This window comes from Dermacentor albipictus, chromosome 7 (genome assembly GCF_038994185.2).
Source record: "Dermacentor albipictus isolate Rhodes 1998 colony chromosome 7, USDA_Dalb.pri_finalv2, whole genome shotgun sequence".
NCBI lineage: Eukaryota > Metazoa > Arthropoda > Arachnida > Ixodida > Ixodidae > Dermacentor > Dermacentor albipictus.
The window spans coordinates 111,156,118-111,171,688 of NC_091827.1; the positions used below are offsets into that span (position 1 = coordinate 111,156,118).

At 47.6% G+C, this 15,571-nt stretch overlaps 1 protein-coding gene across 5 annotated transcripts in view; it reads left to right on the forward strand.

Annotated features, from left to right (window-relative positions):
- The first annotated feature begins 1,873 nt into the window (after positions 1–1,873).
- The window catches only part of LOC135896883 (uncharacterized), a 171,979-nt gene continuing 158,281 nt past the window's right edge, over positions 1,874–15,571 (forward strand). For 4 of the 5 annotated variants that reach the window (XM_065425379.1, XM_065425381.1, XM_065425382.1 and 1 more), the window contains exon 1: positions 1,874–2,000. In XM_065425379.1, the coding sequence (XP_065281451.1) occupies positions 1,887–2,000 (114 nt within the window). In that variant the 5' untranslated portion in view covers positions 1,874–1,886. The remainder of the gene's footprint in view (positions 2,001–15,571) is intronic. The other variant, XM_065425384.1, reaches the window with a different exon arrangement.

Genomic DNA, 15,571 nt, shown 5'->3' on the forward strand with positions numbered 1-15,571 from the left:
TGGCTACGCCACTGATGATGACTTACAAGTGCCTTCACACCAAGTTGCGTGCATGCTTTTGCATTTAGCAAAATTTATTGCCCCTTTCCACGTGGGTCACCATTCTGTTACGTTATCTTGATCATTCTTGATAATTATTGTTATATATGGGGACGGTGTGGTAATGAGGCGTTTGTCGCAAACGTTTTGTCCGCAGAGTCACATATTCAAATGCGTCTAGGCATAAATAGAGAACGTTTTTATTAGAACTATTCTGATTAACTGTTTATTAGCTATAGTGATACGAATTATCCCAATAAAATACGTGATGTTCTTCATGGCAGAAAATATAAACCAGTTTTGAAGATGCAAGTGGCTGATGGCGCTAGTTTTTCAAGCGTAATAAATTGGACTCGAAAGGTCAGTTAAGAGAGGGCGACAGTTTGAGGTGCTCAAACTGTGGTGTTGTTATGCGAACCATGCTTCCCCGTGCCGAACGTGATAGCTAACATCATCTGCTTAATTTTCGAAGCATGGTACAAGAACATTGCAAAAGGAGCAGCTGCACAAAGCGCACAATTTCGACGGGTGGGTGTGGTGACGACATCGAGGAAGTTCTATTCCTCATTTATGCGAGCAGTTGTTTATTAGTCGCACATACAGGGTATTTAAAATACCTCGTGCCAAGGATTTAAAGAAAGTGGCGAGTCGTAGTTGAATGAAAGCAACGACATATGGTTTGCCGATATGTGGCGCTCCTTATAGCGTTCTTTGTATTCTATTTTATTAGTTATTGAACTAAGATAAATATGCAAAATTTCTAATGTTCAGTTTAGGGCCAAGTGCGTTACATTGTGTTGTAGAGGGGGTTCAGAAATGACAGACGCAAGTTTAAGTGGCAACCTACATCCTGTGTGGGGAATTTTTTCGGAGTTCAGAGAGAGCCCACGAGATATGAAATAAAAACGCATGACTGCGCTCCTGCACTGTCGTATTGCAGGGTCTTCAACCGTACGTCGAGTCTATACTTCATGAGGGACCAAGACGCTTCCTTTCTGTGTGCCACCGCCAAAGGTGCTGACGCACTGTGAAGTCAATGCGCTCACTTCCCCGCTGTCCGCACGCATGGTTCGTTAGCCCGAACCGCGATTCAGAGCGCTGCATAGACAACGCATGAACGCAGTGACGTTGTTTATTTCATTTTTGCGTACTTTTCTTTAAATGCCGGAAAAAATCACCTTGCAGCATGTACATTGCCAGAAAAAATCGGATTGGTCGTTTATGAACCTCTCTACAACGCACCGAAATGCAGTTCGCCTTAAGGTAAATAAAATTAGATCATAATTCATCTTAAATAACTAATTAGGCGGAATATAAGAAAACACTCTAAGTAGCGCTTCACGACGGCAAACCTGATGCCGTTGATTTCATTCAGCTGCGTCTAACCACTTTTCTCAAAAGCTTGGGCACAAGTTACGTGAAACACCCTCTATATTTTTAACTTTGGCCACGCATAAATTTGCCCGCCTTCGAGTGTTATTCTAGTACATGGCTATAGCTGCCAGTAGTACGCCCTTCGAGAGAAACTGAGAATTTTCACCCAAGCACAAATGTTGATTTTCTTATTGTGCAGCCTATTTTGTTATTTCTTTGTTTTCTTCGGAGTGTGTTTCACGTGGCAAAAGGTTGAGCCCATGCACCTGGATAGAATAGGTCCTTCATCCTTTACCGAGCATTCACATTTCCGGAAAGAGCAGATGACGGCTACAAAATGAAGAATAGGATATACCATGAACGTCAGCCAATCAGCGTTATCCCAATTTACTCTGATAGTGAATGGCAGATGAATATATAAGCCTGTGGCTTTGAATTTCACACCGGACCATCAGTCGCTTGAAAGCACAGCAATGGCTTGCGTGCTGAAAGTTGCGACGGCTGCATTTGCCCTTTTTGCTGCAGCAAAACTGTGCAATGCATGCGAAGGAGGTTCTAAGAACACGTCAACGAACGTCTTCCAAGAGGTAAAATGTTTCTGTAAGCAATCCTGACAAGCAGTGATGATGCATGTGACGTGTTTTCTATATGCGTACTACTCAAAGCTGTCAGTGTAAATACTGGCTGTATATTTAGAGAAACCGCAGTTTCGCTTTAAGGACGAAGCATCGATTGCAATAGCAAATAAGGGGACAGCTGTAGGGACTTTTATTGGCCTGTAATATAGGCACACTAACTATATAAAGAAGCACGCTTTCACGTGGGCACAAGCAAACATGAACATATCTTACTCGATAGCCGCGGAAACTCGCTGTAAGAACGCTCGAGTTTGAAAGCGCAGCAGCAGCAGCGAGCGAATTGACCTTCGTTCTGCATCTGGCTACAATACAAAGTTGCCAAAAAAGCGCACGGTGGACTCTGTCCCCATTGCAGATGCAGTTTAACGTCAACCTCAGCCGCTATAACAGAGTGCCACCCATCTGCACCGCTCTGTGGGCTCGGTAGCTGTGTGAAAGCACAGTCTACTAATCCATTCATCTTTACCATGCAGGTTGGTAACTCGAAGGTTCTGATTCGTAAAAAATCAAGCAATTACTACTTAGTACAGCTGCCGAGCCCACAGTGCTGCGTTGTTATTACTGTCGAATGTTCGCAAGTGATCCGTTCTTTAATACTTTTGGCAGGGAATGTTGAAACTAACCCGGGACCCACGCTATATTCTGTTCTCGCTGAACTAAGAATTGTGTCCGCAGGCCAAACCAAACTAATCTCCGAACTTCAGGCTGTTAAAGATCACCTGCTATCTACGGACGTAACATTGACTGACATAATCAAGCGTTTGACTGACCTTGAAGCACATTGCAGTCGGCTCTCAAGCATGCGCACTGAATTAGATGATCTCGAAGCTTTAAGCGCTAAAATAACCCGCCAGTATCATGACCTTGAATCCCGTATAGACGTCAGCGAAAACCACTCGCGTCGAAACAATCTTATATTTTATGGCATTCATAATCCCAAACCTAAAATCCATCGCTGATTCTGAAGCAATAGTCATTCGTCACATCAGCGAAAACCTTCAACTAACCACCAATCCTTCACATATAGAACGCGCACACCGCCTTGGACGCCATTCACCTGATTGCGTCCGGCGTTTGATCGTAAAATTTAACTCATTTAAAGTGAAACAGTCAATTTTATCGGATGAAAAGAAATTCAACGACACAAATTACAGCGTTGGTGAAGATTTTTCACCCTCAGTCCGGCATTCCCGAAAGCATCTAGTAACCTTCGCCAAAACAAAATCTACAACCTTTAAGTTGAGCTTCAAAACATTGTTCATCGGTTCAAAACGTTACGTATTTCATGAATCCTCCCAGACAGTAAAAGAACTAACGTAGCAATCACCACGATGTCAATTATCCTCAAGCACACCCCAATCAGCACCGCAAACTACCCAATATCTTTCCGCCATTTTTACGAATATTCGCAGCTTTATTTCAAAATGTGAACTCGTCTCTAATCTTGTTTCATCCTCCAGCAGCAACTTACTCGTATCAACAGCAACATGGCTTAATAGTGACGTCACTGATCACGAGATCCTGGCTGACTTGCGGAATTTTCAAGTATTCCGCAATTACCGCAATGGCAGAAAGGGAGGAGGAGTGCTCTTAGCGGTTAGCCAGGAACTACCATCCACATTGATTATTCTTTCATCCGATCTCGAGACCCTATGGATAAAATGTCAAGCTACACCCCAATCCGTTTTACTAGGCGTGTGCTATAGACCCCCGCAAGGAAACCCTGATTTCGCTGGCCAACCTAATTCGGTACTAAGTGAACTTTCAACCAAGCACCCTAATACACAAATAATCTTGTTGGGTGACTTTAACTTTCCAAACATTGATTGGCCTAACCAAACTGTTGACGGAGGATGTCACAGCGAGGCAATCGAGTTTATAAACGTTTGCCTTAATTTTAACCTTACTCAAATCATATCCAAACCAACCCGTGTAACCCAAGATTGTGAAAGCATTTTAGGCTTAATACTAACCAGTATCCCTGAAACCATGAAATCCATCTCATACTTGCCAGAAATAAGTGACCACAAAGTAGTTCAAGCCGACTTTATAATTACTCCACTAAAACGACAATCCACCAAAAAGACCATACGACTCTACGACAAGGAAAATTACACAGCTATAAATAACGAACTAAATCATTTTCTTCCAATATTGGAAGAAAATTTTCATTGTCGCTCAGTGCATGAAAACTGGATGCTATTTAAGGATAAAATAGATATATTAGTCGACAAATTCATCCCTAAATTTAGTTTCCGTGCCTGCTCTCAAAAACCATGGTTTACTAAAATGCTTAAAAGACTAGAAAACAAGAAAAAACGCCTCTTCCACTCCGCCAAGCTGCGGGATAATGAAAACGCCTGACTGAAATATTATACAGCTGAAAAAACATATCTAATGGCAATTCGCAACGCTAAGCACTTTTTTCCATGCTCACTTGCCGAAAATGCTGACTACCAACCCAAGAAGAAAATTCTGGCAGATAAAAAACCCAAACCACGCATCCACTGTCGCTCTTACGAAACAATCAGGTGAAGTGGCTACTGACTTTGAATGTGCTAATATGTTTAACGCCGCCTTTTCTTCCGTATTTAGTAAAGAAACCGACATGCCACCCCCTGTACACTCCAATGTCTTCGGAACTGTTATGCCGCCAATTTTCTTTGTCGCATCTGGAATTTCTGCCATAATAGACAAACTTAAACTATCTTCATCAGCCCGGATCGATAACATTAACTCAAAATCTCTAAGGAACACTCAAAACATTTGTGCATCATTTTTGTGTTTACTGTACTCACAGTCACTTTCCACGGGCCAGCTTCCTGCTGATTGGAAATACGGAAAGGTCATTCCAGTCTTCAAGTCAGGTATCAGAGAATCACCGCTAAACTACCGACCAATTTCTTTAACCAGTATCCCGTGCAAAATCATGGAGCATGTCATTTACACACATATTGACACGTGTACTTATATTTATCGGGCGACCACGTTTCGCCGCCTAACAAATCTCATCGCACAGCGCGGGACGTGCTTGCATGTATCCGAAGTTTCTGGAAAGTTATCGATGCTTCTATCCGCAGTCTGTTGTCACCGAACCTTGTGTTATCTGATTTATTCGCCTGACGCGAATGGTGTAGAACTTTGTGGAAGGCACGCGGGTCCGAACGATTAGACTCGAACATTCGATGACTACTCTATAAAAGCCGATGCGCTTGATCCGCTGATCAGATTTTCGACGATCTCCGAGCGTATTCGCCGCTTTCGTTGTGCTTTAAGTGTAGCCTGTTTTGTGGGCGCAGGTTCGCCCAATAAAAGCTAGTTTTGTCTTTCTCAGTACTGCTACTGTGTTCTTTAACATCACTACCACGTGGCATCTGGTGGAGGTGCTAGTGCGTTCATGTACCGAACGCCCCCGCAAAGCCGCGATCCAAGCCCGAAGCCCGAGGACAAAACCAACATCGCCCAAGACCAGTGTGCAAGCCGCCGTCTTCAACAGCTGCCCCCGGAACACGGACTTCTACCGGACAAAACCAAGAAGATTGTTACCAAGGCAACCCCAATGGCCGCCCCAGCATCCCCCATCGTGCTGCAGCAGCCCAGGGAACCACCGACGTTCCGCGGTTCCACATTTGAGGACCCGGAAAGCTGGATGGTAACGTACGAGAGGGTCGCTACGTTTACCAACTGGGCAAGTGACGACAAGCTACGACATGTCTATTTCGCATTTGAGGACGCCGCCAGGACGTGGTTCTAGAACCGAGAAGCCACCTTGACGACGTGGGACCTCTTCCGAAGCTGCTTCCTGCAAACATTTACAAGCGTCGTGCGAAAAGAGCGAGCCCAAGCTCTACTGGAGACCAGAACGCAGTTGCCGAATGAGAAGATCGCGATCTTCACCGAGGAAATGAGCCATCTGTTCCACCACGCCGACCCAGAAATGTCCGAGGAGAAGAAAGTACGCCTACTGATGCGTGGTGTAAAGGAGGAACTTTTCGCCGGAATGGTAAGAAGCCCACCGAAGACCGTCGACGAGTTTCTTCGCGAGGCGACGAAGTGACGTCGCCTCGCGAAGAAATTGCGAAATCGTGGAATTGCGGAACCGGCAAATCGACCGATGCACCAAGCCGACAAGCTACGCAGGAATTCAATCACTGGCCACGGACGATCTGTGCGAGACCATCAGGGCCATTGTGCGCGAAGAACTGCGCAAGGTATTGTCATCGTCGCAGCCTCAAGTGGCCTCTATCACCGACATCGTGAAAGAAAAGGTGCACCGATCGCTTGGAGTTCCTTAGGTGCAACCAAAAGTACCGCAGCCCCAGCCAGAAGCGATGACTTACGCCGCCGTCGCACGCCGTCAAGGTCCCCCTCCGCGACCGCGCCAGGGCCCTGCAACGCCGAAATTCCGTCGTCCACCGCCGCCGCCGCCAGCACGCCCACCCATCGCCCAGCGCAGCTACGCGAGGAAGACGGACATTTGGCGAGCCCCCGACCACCGCCCGCTCTGCTACCACTGCGGCGACACCGGCCATGTGTACCGCCGATGCCCACACCGCGACCAGGTATTGCGAGGGTTCGCCGTCTACGCACCGCGCCCTCGGGAAGGTGAACGCCCTCGTCACATCGCCGACTACCTTGCCGCTACTGATTGGAGCCCTCGACGACCATCCCAATCGCCGTCACCAGGCCGCTACCTGCCGCCGCAACACCGACCATGCACCAGCCCAGCCCGGGGCTGCTCTGCGAGCCCATATCCGGAAAACTAAAAGCAGCAACCGATGGAGGTGCGGTTGCTGTTCGCCGCACTGACGAAGATCCTCCGCCACCGACGAAGACGACGAGGACGACGAAGAGACCATCTCGACGACATAATAACGACACGCCGCCGTCCCGACGAAGTCAGGTAGCCAAGACTACACCGACTAAAGACGACTTGACGAAGCAACGTTCCAGCTTCAGTTCAACCCGACGCAGACGTGATCCGACGCCAAGTCCTAATTGCAATGCCAGACAAAGAACCACCTACCTCGACGTGCTTCTCGACAGGCACGCAGTCACCGCATTAGTGGACACAGGAGCCGATTACTCCGTCATAAGTGGACCCATCGCCGCGCAGTTGAAGAAAGTTAAAACTGCATGGGAAGGCCCTCAAATTCGGACTGCTGGAGGACACCTCATCACACCGACTGGAATCTGCACGGCAAGAATAACCATTCATGACCGGACTTACCCTGCCACCTTCGTTATCCTCCAACAGTGTTCTCGAGACGTCATTCTCGGTATAGACTTCCTGAACCAACACGGCGCAGTCATCGACCTGAAGTCGAAGTCAATAACGCTGTCGGAAGATAAAGCGATACCGCCGGAGAGCCCTCGTACTCACCACGCCTTGAGTATGCTCGAAGACCAGGTCATCATCCCGCCCCGCTCCAGCATTGTTATTTCGGTCGGCACCGAAATACCCGCCGACGTAGAAGGTGTCATCGAAGGCGACCAACGTCTCCTGCTAGACCGTGAAATTTGCGTCGCAAGAGGGATCGCTCGACTGCATGGAGGGAAAACTGAAGTGTTGCTGACAAACTTCAGCCAGGAGTTCAAGCACATCAACAAGGGCACGACGATCGCATACATCGAGGAAATTCAGGAAACCAGCGATGCCTTTGTCCTCTCGGATTCTGTTGCATCTACCCCGACGACCGTAGTTCCCGAGCCAGACTTCAACATAAATCCAAGTCTCCCCGTGATTAAGCAGCAACAGAGCAGAAGTCTGTTTCGACGATACAAAGACTGCTTTTCAACGTCATCGAGGATTCGACAAACACCAGTCGCAAAGCATCGCATAATAACCGAAGAGTGCGCTCGACCACTACGCCAGAGCCCTTACCGAGTTTCGACGCGAGAACGCGAAGCTATAAGACAACAAGTCGACGAAATGCTGCGCGACGACATCATCGAGCCGTCGAAAAGCTCGTGGGCGTCTCCAGTTGTTTTAGTGAAGAAAAAGGACGGAACCCTACGTTTCTGCGTCGATTATCGTCGACTGAACAAAATCACGAAGAAAGACGTATACCCCCTCCCACGGATAGACGACGCATTGGATCGGCTCTGCTATGCTAAAGACTTCTTATCGATGGACCTCAAGTCTGGCTACTGGCAAATAGAAGTCGGCAAAAGGGATCGCGAAAAGACCGCCTTCATCACGCCAGACGGCCTCTATGAATTCAAGGTTATGCCATTTGGACTGTGCTCGGCGCCTGCAACGTTCCAGCGCGTGATGGACACGGTTTTAGCAGGATTGAAGTGGCAGACCTGTCTTGTTTACTTGGATGACGTCGTCGTCTTCGCCTTAAATTTTGACGATCACCTTAAGCGGCTTGCGACAGTATTAGAGGCCATCAAGTCATCAGGGCTCACTCTGAAGGCGGAAAAGTGTCACTTTGCTTACGATGAACTTCTATTCCTAGGCCACGTCATCAGCAAATCTGGAGTACGCCCCGACCCACAGAAGACAGCTGTCATCGCAAAGTTCCCGCAACCAGTCGACAAGAACGCAGTGCGCAGATTCCTTGGCACGTGTGCCTACTATAGGCGCTTTGTCAAGGACTTTTCACGCATCGCGGAGCCGCTAACACATCTAACGAAATGTGATGTCGAGTTCAATTGGGAAATGCCGCAGGCCGACGCATTTCAAGAACTCAAACGACGCATGCAGTCGCCGCCGGTACTTGCACACTTCGACGAGGACGCCGATACTGAAATCCACACTGACGCCAGTAGCCTAGGCCTCGGTGCCGTCCTAGTCTAGAGGAAAGACGGACATGAATGGGTGATATCCTATGCTAGCCGGTCGCTGTCAAAACGGAAGGCAATTATTCTACGACTGAAAAGGAATGCCTCGCCATCATTTGGGCTACAGCAAAATTTCGCCCTTACCTCTATGGCAGGCCATTCAAAGTCGTCAGCGACCATCACGCGTTTTGTTGGCTAGCTAACTTAAAGGACCCTTCAGGACGGCTGTCCCGGTGGAGCCTCAGACTACAAGAATATGACGTCACGGTAATATATAAGTCCGGAAGAAAACACTCCGACGCCGACTGCTTATCACGCGCCCCCATCGATCCCCCGCCGCAAGACGACGGGGACGACGACGCCTTCCTTGGAATAATAAGCGCGGAAGACTTCACTAAACAGCAGCGAGCAGACCCGGAGTTAAAAGGCCTCGTCGATTACTTGGAAGGGAACACCGACGTTGTCCCTAGGGCATTTAAGCGCGGGTTGTCCTCGTTCACGCTACAAAACAACCTGCTCGTGAAGAAGAACTTCTCACCAGTCCGCGCCAGCTATCTTCTTCTTGTACCGTCAGCGCTGCGTCCAGAAATACTGCACGCCCTACACGACGACCCAACCACTGGGCACCTCGGATTCTCCCGGACGCTGTCGAGGATACAGGAAAGGTATTACTGGCCGCGTCTCACCGCCGACGTCGCCCGTTACGTCAAGACATGCCGAGACTGTCAGTGGCGCAAGACACCACCGACAAGGCCAGCAGGATTACTACAGCCGATCGAACCTCCTCGTCGACCATTCCAGCAGATTGGGATGGATTTGTTGGGGCCGTTTCCGACGTCAACATCCCGGAATAAGTGGATCGTCGTGGCGACGGACTACCTCACCCGCTTCGCTGAAACTAAAGCTCTACCAAAAGGCAGCGCAGCCTAAGTCTCGAAATTTTTCGTCGAGCACATCCTGCTGCGACATGGTGCCCCAGACGTCCTCATCACCGACAGAGGAACGGCTTTTACAGCAGAGCTCACCCAAGCCATTCTGCAGTACAGCCAGACAAGTCACAGGAGGACAACTGCCTACCATCCGCAGACGAATGGTCTCACGGAGCGCCTGAACAAGACCCTCGCCGACATGCTAGCAATGTACGTCGACGACGAACACAAGACCTGGAATGCCGTCCTGCCGTACGTAACATTCGCTTACAACACGGCGGTGCAAGAAACAACACAGATCACGCTGTTTAAGCTGGTTTACGGCAGGAATCCGACGACGACGCTCGACGCCATGCTGCCGTACGTCACTGACGAGGAAACTCTTCACGTCGCTAGCTATCTCCAGCGCGCCGAAGAAGCCCGACAGCTCGCCCGCCTGCGGATCAAGAACCAGCAGAGGTCCTACAGCCGAAACTACAACCTCCGACGACGCTTTGTCGAGTACCAGCCCGGTGACCGTGTTTGGGTTTGGACCCCTATACGCCGACGAGGACTGAGCGAGAAGCTTTTGCGTCACTATTTCGGACCGTACAAGATCATCCGACGTATTGGCGCACTGGACTATGAGGTCGTGCCAGAGGGCATTTCACTGTCACAGCGGCGCCGGTCACGACCTGAAATTGTCCACGTTGTGCGACTCAAGCCGTACCACCAGCGTTGACGAACTTTGGGACTTCGCGTAACTGACCTTCGGACTTTGCTTCTTTTCGTTGTTTTGTTACTTATGTTTAATAAGTGTCCTTTTGTGTTTCGCTCTCTTTGTAGCATCGAGACGATGCTTTTTAAGAGGGGGGTATTGACGCGTGTACTTATATTTATCGGGCGACCACGTTTCGCCGCCTAACAAATCTTATCGCACAGCGCGGGACGTGCTTGCATGTATCCGAAGTTTCTGGAAAGTTATCGATGCTTCTATCCGCAGTCTGTTGTCCCCGAACCTTGTGTCATCTGATTTATTCGCCTGACGCGAATGGTGTAGAACTTTGTGGAAGGCACGCGGGTCCGAATGAGTCTGGAACATTCGATGACTACTCTATAAAAGCCGACGCGCTTAATCCGCTGATCAGATTTTCGACGATCGCCGAGCGTGTTCGCCGCTTTCGTTATGCTTTAAGTGTAGCCTGTTTTGTGGGCACAGGTTCACCCAATGAAAGCTAGTTTTGTCTTTCACAGTACTGCTACTGTGTTCTTTAACGTCACTACCACGTGACAATATCATGGGCTTTCTCGATTCGAATAATTTCATCACTCCTGCGCAGCATGGATTTCGCATGGGTTTCTCGTGCGAAACACAACTGCCCATGTTTGCGCACGACTTACATGCAAATTTAGACTGCAATTTTCAGACTGACGCCATTTTTCTGGACTTCGCGAGAGCGTTTGACAAAGTACACCATAAACGCCTTCTACTCAAACTTTCACTGTACAATGTTCACCCCGACATCATAACTTGGATCCGTGATTTTTTTTAATAACCGCTCTCAGGCTATTTTTGTGAACAATGCTACCTCTGCTTCCCTTCCTGTAACATCAGGCGTTCCGCAAGGGTCCGTCCTTGGCCCGCTTTTATTCCTTAAATAGATTAACGACCTACCAACTCATGTATCTTGTAATATCCGAGTGTTTGCCGGTGACTATGTTATTTATCGCACTGTTGCCAACGCCTCTGATCAATTAACTCTTCAAAGTGATCTTAACCAAGTAAAGCAATGGTGCGATGATTGGTTCATGGAACTTAACCCTCACAAATGCAAAATTTTATCTTTCAACCGCCGCCGCTTTCCACTTGTTTTTTCCTATGCGATTAGCAGTGTTCCTGTCGAAGCAGTTCAATCGTTTAAGTATCTGGGAGTCACTCTCTGCCATGACCTTTCTTGGACTTTGCACGTCTCTAACCCCATATCATCTGCAAATAAAACGCTTGGATTTTTGCGGCGCCATCTACACAACGCACCTAATAACATAAAATTGCTAGCTTATAAAATTCTCGTGCGAACAAAATTTGAATATGCTTCACCAATTTGGAACCCACGACAAGCTTATATTCGAGATGCCCTTGAGTCACTTCAAAACCGTGCCACTGGATTCACTCATCGTTCGTATTCTTGTGATGTGAGTGTGTCATCACTAAAATTAGAATCCAATTTACCCCTTCTTTCGTGTCGCCGCCGTATTGCCAGTCTTTTTTTATTCTATAAACTTTTTCATAGCTCGATAGGCATCCCGCCATACATTGTTCCGCCAACACGCATATCTAACAGCACTGGTCATCCTCTTCAAGTCGCGCGCCCACATGCACGCACCGTTACCTTTTCTACGTCATTTTTTCCTCGTACAGCTGCTGGCTGTAATGGCCTTCCCGGCGACACCGCTGCCATCCCTTGTCTATCCACCTTCATAGAAAGCGTCGCCAATCACCTTTCACCATAGATTACCATATGGTTTCTCCTTATTTCTGTGTAACCCACCTCTTATGTATTACCCCGTTACGGGGTCTTTAAGGAATAAAAATGAATTGAAATGAAATATACGCCCCCCCCCCCCCACCTTTCTCCCCGTGCCTTGTGCCCGACGGAAGACGGTGCGCCTGCTCCCCGCTTTCCTGCCTTCCCTGCGCGAGATGCAGCAGTGATCGCCAGCTCACCCCAACATGCTTTCACTCGTACATATAGCATACGGAGCGCGGCGACGACTTTATCGCCGTTTGACATTACGCGGAACCTCACGGTGATGCCAATGGCAGGTAGCCGCCTGGAGCGTCCATAAAATCGCTGTCGCAATAAAAAGTTTGTGACAAAGGCATTGTTTAGGTATTATTATTTAGCTAATAAAAGCGGCTGGTACTAAACGGCAAGAGAAGAGGTGCGAGGTAGACAGTGGAGAGGAGAGTGCAGCCAACCCATCAGGCGGAAAGCGGAGGAGGGTATGGCGAAAGCGTGAGGAGGAAAGTGTGGCGGGGCAATGGCGGCTAGCAGATGACGCCAGAGTAGCGCGCGTCGTCTGGGAGGTTTGCTGGCGGCGGCTTCTGTGAATCACGCCCACGCATCACCCTCATGCGGCTCCACGTGGTGGCTCTCACGTTCTCCAGATTAGCAAGGCAATGCCATCACACTACGCTCCGTTTACAACCTGTCGCACGAGACCTATTGTGAACGCCAGCCAATATATCGCGAAATGAAAACGCATATAGAGCGGCGCTAAAATTTTGCTGTAAGATGTACCGTTATCATCGGTAAATTTTTTGGTCTGTACATCAACGCTGTCCCTTCGCTTGACTTACGCTTTGCTATCATAGTTAGGAGACCGGGTCGTATCAGAACATGTACTGCAGGACAACGTAACAAAAATACCCAACTACTTGTTATAACGAGTCCTTTTTTTAAACTACGGTGAACGCCGCGTACACATGGTAATAGTGTATTGTTCGAGTAAATATATTAAGTTTCCTGGCCCCATGAAGATATCTTCACAGCTTTGGAGGTGTGAAGATATGAAACGTTTAAAACACAAACTAGCACCAAAAATTTTAATATATACAATATACTTAAAATGTTCAAGAAATAAAGTTTTATTCTTGGCTAGAAATTATTATTCAAAGTATTAAAATATCCAAGAATGTAAAACACGTACAACGTATCAGCGCCCGTGTCCTGCATTTCATTTTTTATACCTTGTGTTCGGGCTGAATTTTTGTAATCGTGTGAACGTACCACTGTAGTGGCTACTTTGTACACGACAGGGCTATTGTGCGCGCTTCCGGTCATTTAGTCCCTCCTGACCGTGCTTGGTGGTACGGTTCTCTAGCATCTAAATAGGAAGCGCCAGGAGTGAGCGCGCGCTGTGTAAGTACGTCCGGTCTGACCTTATATTTCGCGCGGTTTGAGTCTAGTTCAGTGTTAATAACTAATCTAAATAAGCACGACCCAAAGCTGCGATACTAATAAACAGTACGGCCAAAGTTTCAGTCCTGCGGAGTGCGAGTGTGGCTCTGCGTGAGCAGATGATGGTCGCACATAATACGAGAGTCATACTTCCGGAAGTATACGTACTTGTTATCGTAAACTGAAACGCAAATTTGCTCCTCCTAATAAACAGTGTGAATAAATATGCCCCTTAACAGTAGAATGAATAGCACAGATACAAACACCCTTCTGGATTGATGTCATGTATTTGCCGATATCAGCCGCGTATGACTATCGGCTACATGGCGAAATATGGCACCTCCAAAAGAGTGAGGATAAGGCTGCTGTTGAACATCCTTTCTGCCGAACACGCTCCCCACTGAACTGACGCAGTCCAAGTGGTTCATCTGCCCTTCCTTCGGGACCAGCGCCGTCGAGCATTGTAACAGTTACTCTGCTCTTAGGCTGAGTCACTGAGGAGTCACGATGGGTATTAATGTTACCCCTCCTGACAACCTCGATCGTCGCAGTGGTTAGTCCACTCTCAAGCTCAGTTTCGGGCGAGGTGAGTTGAGTAGTAATGTTACTCTTCTCACAGTCAAGTGGCGCGCGCGAAAGTGCGTCCGCCACAACGTTGTTCTTTCCTCTCCTGTAGCGAACGGTAATGTCGTATCGCTGCAGGAGAAGTGCCCATCGCGCGAGCCGGCCGCTCGGCTCTCCTAAGCGCCTAAGCCAAGTTATTATTATTTATTCCGTACTGCCAGCCTGTTTTAGAGGCCCTAGGCAGGAGTGAGATACACATATATGCTTTAAGAGCCAATAACATGTGAAACACAAGAAAGAAAAAACAGAGAAAAAAAAAGGTGGAAACAAGCAAAGCGTCATCTGGTACAATGCAAAAGAAAGAAACAACAATAAAAAGGAAGGAAGATATCAAAGAATTCTGCAATACAGCACATGTTTACACAATGGCTTATACAAACACACACACACACACACACACAAAGAAATTAACGGTGCCCTTAACATGATATGATCTATATCACATAGTGTATGGATTAGGATAGAAATCGGGGGAAACGTTTCGGTTCATAGAGTAATGAGTGCGTGCATGAAGGACGATATGGTGGAGCTTTGAAGAACATTTTCAGGCAGGGCGTTCCAGTCATGGATGGTTCGGGGGAAAAAGGACTGCTTAAATAATGTGGTATGGTGCGAATACTCGTCTAACCTGAATGAATGTGATGAACGCGTTGGGCGCCGGCTACAAGGGGTAATATAGAATTTTTTATCTAGTTTTACATGTTCCCGATGAATTAAATATAACATTTTGAGCCTGTCTCGATACCGTCTTGCCTCTAGGGTTTCCAGGTTCGCCTGCTGTAAAAGAGCGCTAACTGATGTATGGCGGCGGTAGGAGTTAAAAATAAACCTGACTGATTTCTGCTGTATCATTTCTATCATATTTATGCTTGCTTGGGTGTAAGGATCCCAGACAGGAGTAGCGTACTCTAACAATGGTCTGATGAAAGTCTTGTATGCTAATAATTTTATATTACATGTAGATTTAGCCAAGGTCCTCCTCAGGTATCCGAGCGTATTCATGGCTTTCTTTTTAATGTGAGCGACATGACTATTCCACCTAAGGTCCGACGTAATTACTAAACCAAGGTATTTATATTCTGTAACAGAGGATAAGTTATGGCCATCAACGCTGTATGCAAAGAGTAACGGCTTCTTTTTGCGTGTAATGATCATTGATACTGTTTTTGTTAGGTTAATGTTCATTTGCCACTCTAAACACCAATTCATATTGATACTGTTTGTGCGCAAACAAACA